Below are 19,900 nucleotides of genomic sequence, written 5' to 3' on the forward strand. Positions count from 1 at the left end.
TGCAAAAAAAATTGCTTCCATTGCATTACTGAAAATAGTTTATTTGAAAACCCCCAAGTAATTCTAGCAAGCACGCCAAGTAACATTTTATCCGAGCTTTTCAAATAACCTAATTACTTTTCTAGTCCAAGTGGCCTTATGCACATTTCGGATCTCTGCTCAATAGGCGTTTACAAAAAAATCAAAATTAAACAGCATGACTGGGCTGAAAGTTACGCAAACCGAGAAGGATCCAGTTGGATCGCCCCAAAAATAAAATTGCACGAAAGTCTAAATTATATTTCTATCATTAATGTACATTTTCTTCTCTCCCCCCCCCTTACACTTGGTTCGATCTTTCCTCCTTCCCCGGCGCCACCTCTCCTTCTTGTTTTCCCTCGGGTCCTAGCCACGCCCCCTCTCGTTCGGAGACGACGCAGACGCAGCCCCGCCCCTTTCGGCGTCCTCGCCCTTGCCGTAGTACTCCTGTAGCCCCGTGTTGGGAGGAGCTAGGCTATATAAAGGCGGCGACGGCGCCAGTTCGCTCAGTCGCGCCGAAGAGCGCGGAGGGGGAGGACAGGAGGGAGGGAGGAAGCGGCTGGACGTGGTCGCGTGGCGGGGCAAATTCGTATTTTGGCGCGTCGATTCTCTTTTCCCGACGGCATTGCGAGAAGCCGGACGCTTCCCCGGGGGACAGAGTTTCGGACAGCGGCGTAAAACAAAAACAAACGAACCCGGAGTGTTGGGGGAAGGGCCGGCAGCGGCTGCTGTGGCTTCTTCCGGGCTGGTGACGGACTAAGGCGGAGGCAGAGCAGCAGCAGCAGCAGCAGGAGCAGCAGCGTCACGTGACTCCAGGAAAAGGAAAAAAAAAAAAAAAGCGGCGGCGGACGCGAGGGGGAAAAAGGGGGCCGCCAAGATGCACGGGGGCGCGCCCTCCGGGGACAGCGCGTGCCCGCTGCGCACTATCAAGCGCGTGCAATTCGGCATCCTCAGCCCGGATGAGATGGTGGGTGGCCCAACGTTTAGGGTGGCGGCGGGTAGGTGGTGTGGGTTTGGGGTATCCAAAATTTGCTTTTCCACCGGAATTTGGGGAGGAGGGGGGGTCTTGGGCTGCTTAGGGTGGTTTCTGTGACACCCCCCCATCAGACTGTCCTAAGCAGCCCCTCCCCGTCTTTCTTGCGGGTGTGTGCACAGTTTGCAAGTTTGTCAGTGCTTCTTTGCAAGAAAAGATAAAAAGGAGGGGGAAGGGTCTTCAGTTAACTTGGGGGGTTGTTCTCCAACACCACCACTTTCTCAAGCGCCCCATCTTTCTGGGGGTTTTGCAAGTGCCAAATGCCTCTTTGCAACCCGCTCCTCCTCGGGGCCGTTTGCAAGTTTTTTTGGAACAAGTGTCGGTGCTTCTTTGCAAAGAAAAATGGGGAGGAAAGGTCTTCAGTTAACTTAGGGGGTTCTTCGACCCCCACCACTTTTTCAGGCGCCCCCTTCCCTTCTTTCTGGGGGCTTTGCAAGTTTTTGCAAGTTCCAAATGCTTCGCAAGCCTCCCCCCCCACCCCCAAAAAACTTGCAAACTGAGGCAGTTTGCAAGTTTTTTGCAACAAGTGTCAGTGCTTCTTTGCAAGGAAAAATATGGGGTGAATGGTCTTCAGTTAATTAGGCGTTATTGGACCCCACTTTCTCAAGTGCCTCCTTTTTTAGCGGGGGCTTTGCAAGTACCCAATGCCTCTTTGCAAAAAGAAAAAAATGTTTTTTTTAAAAAAACTTTGTGCTTTGCATCGTAATTTGAGGAGGGGGGTGCCTTGGATTTTTTAGGGGTTTTTGATGACTCCAACAACTCTCCCGAGCAGCTCCCTGCCCTTTCCCCCCCCCTTTGCAAGTTTTTTTTGGTAAGTGTAAATCCTTTGCAAAAAACAAAAATGCATTTTGGAGGGGGGAATCCTGAGTTACTTAGAGGGGGGGCTGTGACCACCCCATTCTCCCAAATGCCCTCCTCCTCTCACTTTTGGGAAGATTGCAGTTTTTCCAAGTGCAAATGGCTCTTTCCAAACCAAGTATCTGGTGTCAGTGGCCTTCCTTTGAGAAATGGTTTCACTCTGGATTGGGGTCTCTCTTGCTCTCTGCCCCCAATCCCCATTTCTTTTAATCCTGACTTTTAAAAGAGTGGGGCTTGATAAAGATCAGGGCCAAGGGTGATCCTTGCCTAATTCTGCCATTTAAAGGCTTCTGCCACCAACTTCAATTGTGTCCTTCCAATTGTGTGTTAGTCCAAAATATCAAAATTATTTTATATGCCGTTTGTCTCAGAGTAATTGGGCGGGCAAGTTGGCAGCCGTGGCAATCTTCAAAGAGTTTGCTTGCTTGGAACTTCAGATTGGTTTACTGAATTTTTATTCTGCCTCTATTACTTTATAAGTCACTCAAAGCAGGGATTATTCCTAATCCTTTTCCCTACAACAACGACCCTGTGAGGTAGTCTGGGTTGATGAGGTGGGGGGAACTGGCCCATAGTTACTCAGCAGCTACAAGCTTGTTTTCTTATTATGGAATCCCCTTCATTTTGTATAGTTTTGTGTTTACTTTTTTGTTACATTGTAAGTGCCCAAAGTCACTGCAACAGTGAGATGGGCAGCATATAAATTTAATAATTAAACAAAGTTCAGTCCACCAACTTTTTTTAATTCCTCAGTACTGCTTCCAAGGCTTTGTTTTGTTCAATCCTTAAGTCCTTTTTGTCCAAAATTCTGCCAAATCAGATTTTCAAGTTCCCCTTCTCTTTTTTTCCCAAAAGCCCCGTCCTGTGTGTGGGGTAGCTGAGATTGTCAAATATCTATCTGCCAATGATGTGGATCAATTGTTTTTCCCTCTCCAGTTAGCAAAATATCTTGTTAAACCAGAGTTGTGACAGTTTGTATCATCTTGTTAAACATGTGGGTTGTGACCATTTGAAAAATCTTTTTTATTGAGGCTCCCTAGTAATCCCTTTGGCAGTAAATCTGGTTTAAAAGCGATGAGTAATCAGATTTTATTTAACTATTTTTATTTTATTTATAAGCTACCTTTTTATTTCTATATAAATAAGATATGGCAACTATATCCAACACATTTCCCTCCCATTTTCCCCACAACAACACTGGGAAGTGGGTTGGGATGAGAGAGAGAGGGGCTGGCTCAAAGCCAACCAGGTGGCTTCCGTGGCTAAGGTGGGATTATAACTCTCCCTCACCTGGTGATTGACCTAAAGTCACCCAGGTAGCTTTCATGCCTAAGGCAGGACTAGAAAACTCTTTAAAAAAATTTTTTTTTAATATAAACATTCCATCTTCCATTAAACAGTGTGTCTAGATACAAATATCTTTGCAATAGCAATCAAAAGTTACCACAGTGCACATTGTATTGGTATTAATTTTCTAATCTTACAATAATATATATAACAAACTTATTCATTTCTTCCTCTTAACATGTCTTCTAATAACATAATAAGCATAGTAAACCTAATCGTATCAATAACAGTCATCATACTGTATATATTTTTGTTGTGACATACTTTCTATATTTCACTGCTTTTATTTCTAGCTTCCGGTTTTCTAATCGATAAAATAATTCCCATGTCGTCTAATATTCAGTTTGTTCTTTCTCCTTAATTGCAAGGGTTAATCTATTCATTTCTGCACATTCTAATATTTTCCTAATCACATTTTCATCCGTAGGAATCTCTTCACTTTTCCAGTTTTGTGCAAATACAATTCTAGGACTAGAAAACTCTTTTATCGCCTGGTGGCGATTGTCCCTAAGTCACCCAGCTAGCTGGCTTTGATGCCTGAGGCAGGACTAGAACTCCCAGTCTCCCAGTTTTTAGCCTGCTTCCTTAACCACTAGGCCAACCTAAATAAACACATTCCGTCTTTTCACTTGTAGTCTCTCCCCCAAAGTATTAATTTCCTCTCTGGCTCTTTGGAGTTGCCACTATTTTGTGGCACGTTCACATTTTTTAACCAGAGGCCCATCCTTCCCGGCACCCGGCACTCACCCGCTCTTTGCTTGCAATTTCTAGAAACGGATGTCGGTGATCGAAACGGGCATCAAGTACCCAGAGACCACGGAAGGTGGTCGCCCCAAACTCGGAGGGCTGATGGATCCTCGCCAGGGGGTCATCGAAAGGACTGGGCGGTGCCAGACGTGCGCAGGTGAGGACCCCCGACTTGCCCCCATCTGGGCGGTGGGCCAATATGGCCGGGGACATCACCGCCTCCTGTTTGAGAGCGGTGGGGTGCGTTGGAGCTCTCTCCTCACAATCAGGAGGCTGTGGGTTCGATCCTAGGTGGAGGCAGATTTTTCTCTCTCTCTGGGCCCGATGAGAATGTATCTGCCGAACAAAGCTCCGCGTTGGCAACAGGAAGGGCATCCAGCCAGTAAACTCTTTGCTAGCTCTAGTTTCCCAGGCTCCACCCCTGCAAGGGATTATGGGGTTGTTCAAAGGTGATTATGATCACTGCCTCCTGTTTCTCTCCGCAGGCAACATGACCGAATGTCCCGGCCATTTTGGCCACATTGAACTGGCCAAGCCGGTCTTCCATGTCGGCTTTTTAGGAAAAACCATGAAAGTCCTTCGGTGCGTTTGTTTCTTTTGCTCCAAACTGCTGGTTGACTCGGTGAGTAACGAGGCACCTCCTCTTCCCCAACATGGCACCCGAACCCCGAGCGAAAAGGTTGAAGTCGGGATTTTTAGCTCTTGCGACCACAGTTCAGCCCAACGTTTCCGTGGCTAAGCGAGACATTGATTTAAGTGAGCTTTAAGCCCCGTTTTATGACCTCACTTGCCACTGTTGTTAAGTGAATCCCTGCAGTTCAGTTACTCACACGGTTGTTAAGGGCTTCCCTGGGGACTCTGCTTCTTGGAAGGTTGCAAAAGGGGATCATGTGATCCCCCAGGGATGCTATGACCGTCATAAATGCGAGTCAATTGCCACGGTTGCAAAAACTGCCCTAAAGTTATTTTTTGTAAGTGCTGTTGTAACTTTGATCGCTAAACGAACTGTTCTGAGTCAATCAAGGACCCCTGTATTTTATTTATGTCTTTTCAGTTTGGTATATTTAGTCATCTTTTTAAGATTGTAGATTTAAGGTTGTAAGTCAAACTATCAGAGTTACCTTCTTATAAGAAGGGCGACCAATAAATTTTAAAAATACCATGTTTTCCCAAAAATAAGATCCTGTCTTCGTTTTTTTTTTTAACCACCCAAAAAGGCACCAGGCCTTATTTTCGGGGAATGTCCTCCACCAACCTCACTTGCTCACATCGCCTTCAGACTCCTTTTGGCTGCCCGAGGCCTTCAGGAACTTCCGCGGCCGGCAAGGTTTTCCTGAAGGCCTTGGCAGACAAAAATAGCTGATAACTTTGGATCAATCCAGAGTCATCAGCTCCAGAGGCCTTCAGCAAAGCCTTGCTGGCTGCAGAAGAAATAGGCCGGCAAGGCAGGTGTTGAGGGGTGCGAGGCCTGGCTACACCTGTCCGAAGGTAAGAAGTAGGGCAGCTCCAGCCATTCCCCATTCCCACCCTAGCTTAATTTTTACCTGTCCACTCTGGAGTAGGTGGGATCTTAATTAGGGCTTATTTTGGGGGCAAGGCTTACATTGGGTGCACGTGTAAAAAAAAAAAAAATCAAGTTAGGACTTACTTTCAGGGTAGGTCTTATTTTCGGGGAAACGTTAAATAAAGGCAAAGACTACTGGCATTCCGTGCCCTCCCTGGTCCTGCCTTGCGAAGCCGTGGGCATCGTTTCCTGTACGTTTTCCCTCCTTTCCCTGGCAGAACAATCCGAAGATCAAGGTTATCTTGACCAAATCCAAAGGCCAGCCAAAGAAGCGGTTAACCTATGTCTACGATCTCTGCAAAGGGAAGAACATCTGTGAGGGAGGAGAGGAGATGGATAACAAATTTGGGGTGGAGCAGCCTGAAGGCGACGAGGACCTCACCAAGGAAAAGGTGAGAAGCCCCAACTTGGTGGGGAAGGGAAGCTGGTTTAGCCAACCCTCCTCTTCCCCCTTCCCAATCCCTCACTTCTTGGTCTTGGCTCAGGAGTTTCCCCCGTTCAGTTTGAAAACCTTTTGCAGGGTTTGGGGTCCTTCAGTGAATGAATGAATGAATTCTTTATTGGCCAAGTAATGATTGGACACACGAGGAATTTTTCTTAGGGCCTATGCTGTCGGCGTACATAAAAAGAAAAGGTACATTCATCAAGAATTATAAGGTACAACCTTTAATGATAGCTTAGGAATGTTTTCCTTAGTTCTAGGTTGCTTCTCTCTCTCCAATTAGTTTCCACCCATTGTTTCTTGTCCTGCCTTCTGGTGCTTTGAAAAATAAGTGGAAACCCTTCCCCTCTTCTTCGTGGCAGCCCCTTAAATTCTGAAATATTGCTATCCTGTCACCCCTAATTCTTTTTTTTCTTGACTAGCCAGACCCAAAACCTCTGCAGCCATTCTTCGTACGGCCTTAGTCTCCAGGCCTTTAATCCTCTTAGTTGCTCTTCTCTGAACTTTTAGTGCAAAATACTTGGACCACTCTTTGTTTGTATCCTTTTGTGGCAGAACATCCTTGACTTAGCAAGGAATATCTTCTGTTGATACTGGCTGGCCCTAGAATTCTTTTGATCCTTCTTTCAATCAACTTTTTCCTAATCTAGCCTGAAAATCACTGCCTGGTTATTTATTTATACCCCACAAATGACTCAAGGCAGCAAATATATCCAGCATACTTTCCTCCTCTTATTTTCCTCACAGCAATAGCCCTGTGAGGTGAGCTGGGCTGAGATAGAAGAACTGATTCCAGGTCACCCAGCTGGCTTTCCTGCCTAAGGTGGGACTAGAACTCCCAACCTCTCCTGGTGATTGGCCCAAAGTCACTCAGCCATCTTTCACCTTTTTTTTTTTTTGTTTCGTTTGACCAAACATTAAATTGATTCACTCTGATTTTCAGCTTTGGCATGGTTTATGTGTAGCGGTTGCCATTTCTGGAGCCCGTACTGAAGTTTAATTATTAGACTGGGAACCTTTTCCCCTTGATAATAAGTACAAAAATATCAATATTTGTCAGTCAAGTCTCAACCAGAAATTACAGTCTCCGATTCCGTCTGCCTGTTGCCCGGGAAAACAGCTGTTCCCTTTCCCAAGGTCTGAATTTCCACCGGGGAAATTAATGCACAGACGTTAACACCTGGTGATAGTTTTAACCCGCTAATCTTCCAAGGGCAATTTGATCAAAGCGTGCGCGCGTGCCTCACTTGCAATTTCCAATTTGAAAAAAACAAAACAAAAACGGATGCTCCGTACTTGTCAATTCAGAAGGAAGAACAAAACTCCCCATTAACAGCGTCTTTTTAATTTTTCCCCCATCAATATTCCCTTCGCAGGTCACCCAGGGGCAATTCTGCTGATTGTGTGCCTGAGTTTTCTTCTGAATTAATGTAATGGATGCCCATTTAAGATAAACAAAGAGGTCCCAGAAAGGCTCTTAGGCTAAAAGAGCTTTTTATAAATTAATTGGGTCTGAATTCTGCCTCAAGTCTACCCAGCTTGATTGGGGTTTCCTGTTGAAACAGAAAAAGAAATGTTGTGGTAACATACAAAACACACACACACACACACACAAAATTGGGTAATAGGTAAGTGAATTTCAGCTCGGTCACACATTGGTTTGCTAATGTTCTTTTGCCTAACCCTTAAAGACTATTCAGTGAAAATAGAAGAAAAAAGAAGAAAACTAGAGAAATATTGTCTCGAGTGAAAATGCAAATTTCAGGAGAGTAGATCATGGCCATTGGGATAGATTTCAGTTCTGCACTGAAGGCTCTCCGGCTGCCTTTTGTTTTTAGGTTTTTATTTTATTTTGACCGTATTATAAACAACTCAAAGCAGCGCACAGGCCTAATCCTCCTCCCTCCTTTTATTTTCCCCACAACAACATCCCTTTGAGGGTGGCTTGGGCTGAAAGAGACGGACTGGCCAAAGTTACACAAATAGTTTTCGTAGCTAAGGTTGAACTAAAACTCACCATCGTTTGCTGATTGGCCCAAAGTCACCAAGCCACACCTTTCATGCCTAAGGCGGGACTAGAACTCACCGTCTCCTAGTGATTGACACAAAGTCGCCCAGCCAGCTTTCATGCCTAAGGCGGGACTAGAACTCACCATCTCCTAGAGATTGACACAAAGTCGCCCAACTGGCTTTTCACGCCTAAGGCCGGACTAGAACTCCCATTCTCCTGGTTGTTGGTCACCCAGCCAGCTTTTCTGCCTAAGGCGGGACTAGAACTCACCCTCTCCTAGAGATTGACACAAAGTCGCCCAGCCACCTTTTCTGCCTAAGGCCGGACTAGAACTCGTCGTCTCCTGTTGATTGGCCCAATCAATCGTCGTCGAGAACTCGTCGTCTCCCCAAGCAGCTTTTATGGCTAAGTCGGGACTAGAACTCACCATCTCCCAGTTTCTAGCCTGGTGCCTTCACCATTGGACCAAACTGGGGAAAATAGGAGGAAGTATTGAGTATTAGGTTCGTCCACCATCTTGAGTTATTTTTTAAACAAGGGTAGGATGAAAAAAACGAATGTCCCAGAGAGGCTCTTTTGCGCCAGGGTTTCCTTTCGGGTCCCCCACCCACCCCAGTGACGACTTCTCCCTTCCCTCAAGGGCCACGGGGGCTGCGGGCGCTACCAGCCGAGGATTCGCCGCTCGGGCCTGGAGCTGTACGCCGAGTGGAAGCACGTGAACGAGGACTCTCAAGAGAAGAAGATCCTGCTCAGCCCTGAACGGGTCCACGAAATCTTCAAGCGGATCTCGGGCGAGGAATGTTTCATCCTGGGCATGGACCCCAAATACGCCCGGCCGGAGTGGATGATATGCACCGTGCTCCCCGTCCCTCCGCTGTCCGTCAGACCGGCCGTCGTCATGCAAGGCTCGGCCAGGAATCAGGGTGGCTGTGGGGCAGCTCAAAGAGGTGGAGGGGGGCTTTGATTTGAACCCAGACCCGGTGCCGCCAATTCGCAGCAGGCCTGGAGACTGGCTTAGCATCCCTCCAAGCTCCCGGGGGGACTCGCTGGGTTCGGTGAAGCCAGGCCGAACCAGTAGCGTTTCGGCACTGTCACCTAGGGCTGCCAGACGCTGACCCCAGCCCCTTCCCTCCTTCCCCCTCCAGGATGACTTGACTCCACAAGCTGGCCGACATTGTCAAAATCAACAACCAGTTGTGGCGGAACGAGCAGAACGGGGCGGCCGCTCACGTCATCGCGGAAGATGTCAAACTCCTCCAGTTCCACGTGGCCACCATGGTGGACAATGAACTGCCCGGGCTGCCCCGGTAAGTGCCTGAAGAGTGTGGGCAGGAACAGCCCCAAGGAGGTTTCCTCCTCCCCCTCCCAAAATACCCCGGTGCCCATACTCTAGAACACGGCTTCTCCATCACGACCCCTGGAAGATGGGTGGGTTCCCAGCATCCCCCAGCCAGCGTGTGGCCCTCTCGGGATTGTAGCCCTAACCCGTCTGGAAGGCATTGGATTGGAGCGTGGGTCAGCAACCCCCGGCTCTGGATCCTCTTTGGGCCCTCTGCCGCTGTTGGGTGATCCGACTGCTGGTCTGGCCCCGCCCCTCGCCCTCCCCTTCCAGTCACTCCTCACCCAGCCTGAGAAATGGGAGAGAGACCCACTTCCCACGGAAAACACCTGGAAGCCACAAAACCCGGGTAGGCGTGGCTGGGGCAGATCATGTGACTAGAAGGGAGTTGGCCACGACCAACCCAGCTTTTGTGGCTCCCAGTGTGTTGTTTTCTGTGGGAAACTGGTCCAAATGGCTCTTTTGAGTGTTTAAGGTTCCACACACCCCTAGATTGGGGAAATGCCAGCTTGGCCTAAGCCAGCCTATTTCTATCTCGGCACTGAAAGGGCGGGAGGAGCTCAGTTCCCAGAATTCCCCAGCCAGCAGGGGTTTAACCAGCATTCAGCCTGGATAGGACCAGAAGGAAATGAGGCTAGACTACCTTTATTGCACTTTTTTTTGGGGGGGTGGGGATCGGGTAACTTCCTTAATAGACAGTGGAAATGTGGTCAACGTAATATATCTTGACTTCAGCAAAAGGGGCGGGGAGGAGCTGTCAGGGGAATCCTGGGAGTTGAAGTCCACGAGTTTTTAAGGTCCAGCTTACGTGGGCAACAGTCTAGGTAGGAAGATCTTAAGCTGCTAACTGAGTCGATCCTCCGGATGAGTTTTCAACATTAGGAAGGCGTTTTCCTTAATGCGTTATTTATTAAAAGAATCGTTAGTAGAGCTGCCCAACTCACTCCTGGTAACTCTGGGTGGCTTGCAAACTGCACAACCCAGTCAAAAGTCACAAACCAACCCTTCCCCGCCGACAGCTTGGTGGCCTTCCTATCACCCTGGGGTCTCCCCTGTCGTCGTCAAAACGTCTAGAGCCTTTTTTTGGAAGAGTGTCAAAAGTGGGGGCCGAGCTGATTTCCACGGGGGACGATGGGGGGTCAAGTTCCCCGAATGCAGGGATGAGATCCCTCCTTTGAGGAAGGGGCTGTGAAGACCGAGAGAGAGAGAGAGAGGGTGGGGGAGAGGCCCTAAAATCCCACACGCTGCCATGTTGATCCCCTTTCACCAAAGTCCGGGGTCCTGTTTTTGTTTTTGTTTTTAACATCTGCATGCCAGAGGCTCTGATGCCCGCTCTGGCTTTGCCCTCCACCCGCCTTCCTTGCAGGCGATGCAAAAATCAGGCCGGCCTCTGAAGTCCTTGAAACAGCGTCTGAAAGGGAAGGAAGGCCGTGTGCGAGGGAACCTGATGGGCAAACGGGTGGATTTCTCCGCCCGGACGGTCATCACGCCCGATCCCAACCTCTCCATCGACCAGGTGGGCGTGCCACGCTCTATCGCTGCCAACATGACCTTCGCCGAGATCGTGGCGCCTTTCAACATTGACAGGTGAGGGCCGAGGCTGGGCTGGCACCCCCCCCCCCCCTCCCTGGTGACCCAGGCCTTGCTGGTCTGGCCATCTCTTTGACCCTTTTGGCTACCCCCCTTCCATCCAACCCCCCTCAGGCTGCAGGAGCTGGTGAGCAGAGGGAACAGTCAGTATCCCGGAGCCAAGTACATCATCCGGCACAACGGAGACAGGATTGATCTCCGCTTCCACCCAAAGTCCAGCGACCTGCACTTGCAGATTGGGTACAAGGTCAGTCTGGCTGGAAAAGGGGTGTGTGTGTCTGTGGGGGGGTAGAACTGGTTCCAGTGGGGCAGAAGAGTGGCCCTCCCAGTTTCTTAGGTGGGGTGAGGTGGGGGCGAACTGAAATGGTACCCTAGGAAACGGCGAGACTGATCTAAAAAGGGGGCAGGGCGGATTATCTTTCCTGCCAACTTCGCTTGGGTAGCGTGGAACTGCAGGACATGTTACGCAGATAGCGCTAAGCTTTACAACAGTCTGTTTAGCGACGGTTCAAAGTCACAGCGGCGCTGAAAAAAAGGGGCTTGTTCTATCCCTACTGTACGAAGCTCAACATGCAACTAAAAGCACCTATAGGCTCCAATAAAACAGACGGTGTGGGTAGATCTGAAGACTTTATTGGAAGAACAGGATATGGTGAAACTGGGGGGAAACAGGGATACATACAATGAGAACCAAATACCAGATAAGAAGTATCGAGTTCCTGCTGACCACAACAATTAATAAATACAAGCAATTTAAATCTTGCCAGCCCTACTCTGTGGGTGGGATGTGGGTGGGTTCTTGGATGACCACATGCCACGGATTAAGATGGACGCTTCCTTGTGTTTCTTTCTCCTCCGAAATGTCAAAGGAAATGGAGTCTGGCTTCCCAGCATGCACTTGTTTTGAGAGAGTGGGTGGATGGGTAAATGGGTGGGATCAGCTTCAAACAATATACTTGGGGCATGTTTGTCTCTCTGGCCACTAGATGGGGCTAGAAGGCAACCACAGTATATAAAGCTACATGCTGGGGCACCACAAGGCTTATGACCATTTTTCACAGTTATGACCTTTCCGTGATCACGCCATCAAAATTCAGAGGCTCGGAAACTGGTTCATACTTACGACTGTTGTCGTGTCCAGAGGTCACGTGAATCCGCTCTTGCGATCTGACAAAGTTGACAGGGGAAGCAAGATTCGCTTAACAACTGGGAAGGGGGGGGGGGGGCTGACTTATCAACGACGACCTGTAGATCGGCCACAATTGGGATCGGGATCTATGGCTCAGCCAGGTGGCTGCCAAGTGGTGAAGTGAATCATGGCGGGTGGACTCACGCGGTTGTTAAAGCTAATCCAACTTTGCCCCGTTGACCCCGCTGGTTGGAACTGGCCGGGAGGGTCACAAATGCGGATCCCGGAATCCCCCCCAGGAGGGTGAAATCATTGTAAATACAGGATTGTCAAGCACCCAAATTTTTGACCATGGGACTATAGGGCTACTATGGTCCCAACTGGGCAGCGGTTGTAAGTCACTTCTTTCAGTGCTGTTGTAACTTTGAAAAGTTGCTAAGTAGTCGTAAGTCAAGAACTACCTGTACGCACCCCTTTTTAAAGGAGGACACCCCCCCCCCAAAAAAATATCATCCGGTAAATCTTGGCAGTTAGCTTGTGTTGTCCTTTAGTTTCCTCTGGGGCAGGGGTGGGATTCAACCGGCATGGAGCAGTTGATGCGAACGGTAGTACCAGTGAAGAGTCGGACCTGCCTTTAGTCACCGAACCATTTGTTGAATCCCGCCACTGCTCTTGAGCTAAGCAAGCGTAGAATTAGGATTGGGGTTTTTTTGGGGGGGAGTGGGGAGAACCCTTCGCCTTGGGTTTGCGTGGGTTTCTCCCCTCTCTGTCTCTCTCTTGTCAAACCGCTGGCCTTCTCTTCCAGGTGGAGCGACACATGTGTGACGGAGACATCGTCATTTTCAACCGCCAACCGACGCTGCACAAAATGTCCATGATGGGTCACCGAGTCCGCATCCTGCCCTGGTCCACTTTCCGACTCAATCTCAGGTTGGGCGTTGCTCCTTCTGCCCAAGGCTTTGAACCCTTCTGGTTCCCTCGTAAGCCTTTTTTGGTGGGGGGTGGGAATAGCAATAGCACTAGCCCCTAGACTTATATACCACTTTACAGTGCTTTACAGCTCTCTCTAAGTGGCTTACAGAGTCAGCCTGTAGCCCCAACAATTTTGAGTCCTCCTTTTACCCACCTCGGAAGGATGGAAGTGTTATGACATAGGCTTCCCCAGGAGCACAAAAGCCGACTCCTCGTCCCGATAAAATCCCTTTTATTGAGCGTACAGTGAATTCCCCTCCAGCAAAGTCCTGGCAAACCGTCTTTCAAGATATTGCACAATTACAGACCTTTGTCAGGTCTGGAGAGTTGCCAGGCCGATATCTTCTAAACGCCAGCTGTAGCAGACAATACTTGGCAAGAATGCAGGAACAGGTCTTCACCGAAATGAATTGAACTAAGAGTCTCCTGCAAACCCCACTCCCCTTTCGCTCCTCTTTATTCCCTCTGGGAGGAGCCATTCACCATCCACCTGTGGCTTTGTTTCCAAGTCGACCCTTGCTCCTCAGCTGTTCCCTTCTCCTGGCAGCTCTGTGCATGCGCACACTGGGAACAGGCTCCAGCTGTTCTTTTTCCCCACTGGTCTCCGACTCCAAAGGCAGCTGATAACTGTCAGGCGGCCCTGACCCCATCTCTGCCTCTGACACAGAGCACTTGTCGGAGCCTTCCCCAGACTCCAGGACTGGCCCAGGTTCCTCCCCAACCTCCTCGCTGTTCGAGTCTGCTGCCAGCTCCGCTGGTTGCTGGTGGGCCACAATAGAAAGGTTGAGTCAACCTTGAGTCTGGTGAGATTTCAACTGTCCAATTGCAGGCAGCTGTCAGGCAGCAGAAGTAGCCTGCAGTACTGCACTCTAACCGCTGTGCCACCAAAGTTTATTTGTATTTATTTAGCTATTTGTATTCCACCTTTATTGTTTTTACAACGACTTAAGGTAGCGAACATATCCAACATACCTTCCTCCTCCTATTTTCCCCACAGCAACCCTGTTAGGTGGGTTGGGCTGAAAGGTTTGTGCCTAAGGCGGACTAGAACTCACTGTCTCCTGGTGATTGGCCCAAAGTTTGATTGATTCTCTCAAATTGGTAATTCCCGGATTGCGAGTATAGTTCCTTGCAGAAAATTCCCACCAAGGCAAATCTCTGTATAGAAACGGGGAAAAACCCTACTACCATTTAGTCCTGATGACGTACCTAGTCGGGTCATGAAACGTCTGCAAGGAAACAACTGAGCTCCAGAATTCAGCGTTCACACACGCCGCCCCTTGAGCTGTGTGGCTTGTTTACAATTTTCATCAACAATGCAATGTCTTGACGGGGGTCTTGTCTCTTCGTCCCCTATCAGTGTGACCACCCCATACAACGCTGACTTTGACGGCGACGAAATGAACCTCCACCTTCCCCAGTCGTTGGAGACCCGGGCGGAGATCCAGGAACTGGCCATGGTGCCCCGTATGATCGTCACGCCCCAGTCCAACAGGCCCGTCATGGGCATCGTGCAAGACACGCTGACGGCCGTCCGCAAGTTCACCAAGAGGGACGTCTTCCTGGAGAGGGTGAGCGTCTCTTGTCCGTCCCATTTCTTGGGCAAAAAAAGAGGCCTCAGGAAGTCGGCTTCCTTGATTGCAGCTAGTCCTCGACTCAAGGATCACCTTTGAGCTTGCATCTCTTTTAAACTCTCTTCCCTGCTGTGGCTAATGGAAGGGAATCAGGACCCTTTCCTCCCCCGTAAGCCAGGCAACCCCCGTTGCTCCCTTCTCCATTCCTCCCCTGCATGCCCTAGGATGAAGAGGGGATGGTGGGCCTGGGTCTTCCTCTGAACTGCCTCTCCCTCGTTCTCCCTCTCCCCTCTGCTCTTCCCAGCCAGACTTTGCCCTTCCCCAGTTTCCTTCACAGCCAACGGAGCCCCCCCACTCACGCTCCCTGTCAGCTGTCCGGCTTCCTCCTCGCACTCAGACTCTGACGGGGGCATGACAGTCCCCCGAGTCGTGCAAATGGGTGCGGGGCCTTCTTGGGACTGCTGAAAGGACCCTGTTGTCGATTGGAGGTAGATGATGGGGAAACTAAAGAGCCACTTCGCAGACGCGTGGCATAACGCGGTAGGAGAACAAACCCATGAGGACTAGATTCAGCGGTCCCGTCTGCATTGAAGAGACAAAGGCCGCTCCTTGGAAGACTGCACAGCCCCCATTTTGCCAGGAGAGGAACCGCCGGTGTGTCCAAGTTGAGCAGCCCCTTCAACAAAGGGGAGGGACGCGCACCCGTCTGTCTCCACTCTACGACACGGCTCCTTTCCGCGGTTCCCAAGAAGGCTCCACGCTCATTTGCGCCACTCGGGTGACCCCGAAGACACGGAGAGAACCTCCCAAGTGGCCTCAAAGTGGGCTCGCTCAAAGATGACCAGCTGAATGCAAGGAGGACAAACCCCTTCCATCCCCCATCCTCCAGTCAGAGCTGGAGAAGCTTCTTGGAGGAGAAGCGAAATGCCTTTCGAAAGGAAAACCAGAAAGTCCAGTTGCTTTTCGGGTGGGGGGGGGAGGGGGAAGCACCACCTACCTGTAATTGCCGTAGAGTTAGCGTAGAAGACAAGAGGATGTGGATTGTTACCTCTGTCTCCTTCCTTCCTTCCTCCCTCCCTTCCTTCCTTCTTCCTTCCTTCCTCCTTCCCTCCCTCCCTTCTTCCTTCCTTCCCTCTCTCCTTCCTTCCTTCCTTCCTTCCTTTCTTCTTCCCTCTCTCCCACCTTCCTTCCTTCCTCCTTCCCTCCCTTCTTCCTCCCTCCCTCCCTCCTTCCTTCCTCCCTCTTTCCTTCCTTCCCTTCTTCCTTCCTCCCTCCCTCCCTTCTTTCTTCCTTCCTTCCTTGCTTCCTCCCTCCCTCCCTCCTTCCTTCCTTCCCTTCTTTCCTTCTTTCTTCCCTTCTTCCTCCCTCCCTCCCTCCCTTCTTCCTTCCTCCCTCCCTCCCTCCTTCTTCCTTCCTTCCTCCTTCCTCCCTCCCTTCTTCCTTCCTTCCTTCTTCCTTCCTCCCTCCCTTCTTCCTTCCTTCCTTCCTTCCTCCCCTCCTTTCTTCCTTCCCTCCCTCCTTCCCTTCTATCTTCCTTCCTTCCTTCCTCCTTCCCTCCCTTCTTCCTTCCTTCCTTCCTTCCTTCCTTCCTTCCCTCCTTCCTTCCTTCCTTCCTTCCTTCCTTCCTCCCTCCTCCCTCCCTCCTCCTCCCTCCCTCCCTCCTCCAGGGGGAAGTGATGAACCTGCTGATGTTCCTCTCCACCTGGGATGGCAAAGTGCCCCAGCCAGCCATCCTGAAGCCTCACCCACTCTGGACAGGGAAGCAGATTTTCTCCCTCATCATCCCAGGTCACATCAACTGTGTCCGGACCCACAGCACCCATCCGGACGATGAAGACAGTGGCCCGTACAAGCACATCTCACCGGGAGACACCAAGGTACCTATGGTTGCTTCCTGCCTGGGAAAGGAGCGGTGTGTGTGTGTGTGTGTGTGTGTGTGTGTGTGTGTGTGCACGCACGTTTTCTCCAGAGATTTGCTTTCCCCCGGGGCGAAACAAATCTTGAAACGGGTACTGCCATCTGTCAGAAACGGTGTAGGGTCTCCTGCTTGAGGGGTGGGGGGGGTTGGACTAGATGACCTACAAGGTCCCTTCCGACTCGGTCATGTCTACAGAAAACCCAACCTGTTGCAGAAGCGCTTGGCCCCACTAGTGACGGGGGCGGGGGCGCTGGAGGGGGTAGTCTCAGGACCCCCGGGGGCGCAGGCTTAGCTTGGGGTGGTGGAGCTTCGTCCCACGATCCCTACAGCCTTTGGGTGAGACCGTCTCCGCCTACCTCCTCCCAACCTCCAGGTGATCGTGGAGAACGGGGAGCTGATCATGGGCATCCTGTGTAAGAAGTCCCTGGGCACCTCGGCGGGCTCCCTGGTCCACATCTCCTACCTGGAGATGGGCCACGACGTCACCCGCTTGTTCTACAGCAACATCCAGACGGTCATCAACAACTGGCTGCTGATCGAAGGTGAGGCTGGCGGGGGCTGCTGGGACTTTGCCCTCTCCCCACAAGCATTGGGGAAGCCTTTGGAGAAAACAGGTGGGGGGTCCTGGTGCTTGGTTCCTCGGAAAAGGGGGCCGCTTTGGGCCAGGGGTGGCATCGGCGGGTACCTTATACCACGTGGGATATTTTGCCGAGAATCCAAAGACAGTTTATCCATCCCTCTGTTTATTGTCTAATTCAGTGTCCTGTCTGCCCACCTACCTGCCTCTTATCCCATCTGCTGTTTGTCCCTGCTTGCCCTCTATGTGCTATCTATCTATCTGCTTTCTGTCTACCTGTCTATCCGTCTGCTGTCTACCTGTCTGCTGTCTTGTCTGTATCTACCTACCTATCTGTCAATCTCTACCTGTCTGCTGTCTGTCTGTCTAATCTGTCTATTCTCTCTCCTCCCCTCCCCGCATCCATCCATCCATAAATATAAAAACTAAATTTAAAATAGAGGCAAGGATAGTTACAAATTTAACATTAACATTTAATTAAAAGTTTTTTTTGGGGGGTGCTCACCAGTCCCACAGCTGCGCGCTCGTCTACGAGGCCCCCCAAGCAAGACGGCCGAGCCAGGTCTTCACATAGTTTTGGAAAGCCAGGAGAGCGAGTAAAGCTCTTCGGGGTTTTTTTTAGGGTTTAGGGTTGTTGCCTTTTTTAATCCCTGGCCTTCAAATCGCTCTTCTTCTTTCCCAGGGCACACCATTGGTATTGGGGACTCCATCGCTGATGCCAAGACCTACCAGGACATCCAGAACACGATCAAGAAAGCCAAACAGGATGTGATAGAGGTAGCGGGGAGCAAGCCACAAAGAGACCCAGATCTGGGCTGCTGATAAAGACATGGGTTGGATGCCAGGACGTGGGATTGGGTCACCCTGTTCGTTCCTTGGTGTCCCCTTTAGCTTGGTGGTTCTCTTGCAGACCTTGTGCGACCCAGCTAGGTAACAACATCAGCGCTAAAGTTAGTGAGGCTTGCAGAATGAAGGAAGGAGGAGCAGAAGGACTGCTGGGTCCTTGGCACTCTTGAGCTGGGTTGCTGTTGTTTTGCAAACATTGTTGGTTTTTTTGCAGACATTTCATGACCCACAACTAGGGGACAGTTAATCCCACTCCCTTCTGATGATGCTACCAAGTTGGGTCATGAAACGTCTACAAGAAAACAAGCCAGCTCATAGAACAGCCCTGAGGAAAAAATGCTTTCTTCGCTTGGTGCTTGGAGCTTCAGGCCGGAGGGAGCTGGGCCTTTTTCAACAAACTTAATGTTGTCTTTGAAAAAGTCTGAAAGTTGTATTAAAAGTGGGATCGAGTTAAAAAAAAATCAGAACAGGGGGCGGAGATCTTCAGTCGAGAGCAGCAGAATACGCAGGAGCTGCTCCAGGAACGTGGGGACAGTTTAGGAGGAAAAATCTCCCGCTGTGGGGGTGATGGTGGGTGTTAAGGGAAGGAGGGAGGAAGGAATAGAGATGGGAAGGGGAAAGAAGGAGGGAGAAAGGGGAGGGAGGAACACGATGGAAAGGAGAAGGAAGGGAAGGAAGAATAGAGGTGGGAGGGAGGGAGGAGAGATGGAAAGAAGAAAAGAGGGAGAGAGAAAAGGGAGGGAGGAAGACGATGGAAAGGAGAAAGAAGAGAAGGAAGGACAAAGAATAGAGATGAGAAGGAGGGAGGGAGGGTGGAGACAGTTGGAAAGAAGAAAAGAGGGAGAGAAAAGGGAGGAAGGGAGGAAGACGATGGAAAGGAGAAGGAAGGACATAAGGAATAGAGATGAGAAGGAGGGAGAGAGAGGGAAGGGAGGGAGGAGACAGATGGAAAGAAGAGGGAGAGAGAAAAGGGAGGAAGAAAGGAAGACGATGGAAAGGAGAAGGAAGGGAGGAAAAGGAGGGGGTGAGGGAGTCAGTCTTGAGAAGCCTGGCCTGTCTCCTTGGGCCTGCCTTGAACCCTTGCCATCTCTTCCATCCTCCAGGTCATCGAGAAAGCCCACAACAACGAGCTGGAGCCCACCCCTGGCAACACCCTGCGCCAGACCTTTGAGAACCAGGTCAACCGCATCCTGAACGACGCCCGAGACAAGACCGGCTCCTCTGCCCAGAAGTCCCTCTCGGAGTACAACAACTTCAAGTCCATGGTGGTCTCAGGGGCCAAAGGCTCCAAGATCAACATCTCCCAGGTAGGGCCCACCTCCCACAACTCTGGAGAGCTTCGTCGGTAGAGCGTCACAGGTTTCACCAGAGGGCCCGGGGTTCAGGTCCCTGGGCAGGCGATTGGTTTTGAGAGCCGGTTTGGTCTAGGAGTTAAGACCAGAAAGTGGGGAGGCTGGGAGTTCTCGTCCCGCCTTAGGCACGAAAGCCGGCTGGGTGACTTTGGGCCAATCACTAGGAGACTGGGAGTTCTAGTCCCACGTTAGATATGAACACTGGCTGGGTGACTTTGGGCCAATCACTAGGAGACTGGGAGTTCTAGTCCCGCCTTAGGCATGAAAGACAGCTGGGTGACTTCGGGCCAATCACTAGGAGACTGGGAGTTCTAGTCCCGCCTTAGATATGAACACTGGCTGGGTGACTTGGGGCCAATCACTAGGAGACTGGGAGTTCTAGTCCCGCCTTAGATATGAACACTGGCTGGGTGACTTCGGGCCAATCACTAGGAGACTGGGAGTTCTAGTCCCGCCTTAGATATGAACACTGGCTGGGTGACTTTGGGCCAATCACTAGGAGACTGGGAGTTCTAGTCCCGCCTTAGATATGAACGCTGGCTGGGTGACTTTGGGCCAGCCTCTCTCTCTCTCAGTCCAACCC

General features: G+C 50.5%; 2 protein-coding genes across 2 annotated transcripts in view; both read left to right on the forward strand.

The window, feature by feature from the left end:
• Positions 1–526: 526 nt before the first annotated feature.
• On the forward strand, positions 527–19,329 carry POLR2A (RNA polymerase II subunit A). Its single transcript, XM_087916450.1, is given in 14 exon segments — positions 527–985; positions 4,028–4,160; positions 4,489–4,625; positions 5,786–5,959; positions 8,661–8,943; positions 9,129–9,327; positions 10,725–10,946; positions 11,064–11,196; positions 12,884–13,008; positions 14,411–14,621; positions 16,292–16,501; positions 16,916–17,084; positions 17,802–17,896; positions 19,069–19,329. Coding segments are annotated over 14 exon segments (2,427 nt in total). The 5' UTR covers positions 527–895; the 3' UTR covers positions 19,315–19,329.
• A 182-nt stretch (positions 19,330–19,511) lies between these two features.
• PPP1R35 (protein phosphatase 1 regulatory subunit 35) overlaps positions 19,512–19,900 on the forward strand; it is a 2,078-nt gene continuing 1,689 nt past the window's right edge. Inside the window, exon 1 of the mRNA XM_087917294.1 lies at positions 19,512–19,521. Coding sequence (XP_087773420.1) covers positions 19,512–19,521 — 10 coding nt within the window. The remainder of the gene's footprint in view (positions 19,522–19,900) is intronic.

The sequence above is a fragment of the Pseudonaja textilis genome, chromosome Z (assembly GCF_049901715.1).
Source record: "Pseudonaja textilis isolate UNSWEBS1 chromosome Z, rPseTex1.2, whole genome shotgun sequence".
Taxonomy (NCBI): Eukaryota; Metazoa; Chordata; class Lepidosauria; order Squamata; family Elapidae; genus Pseudonaja; species Pseudonaja textilis.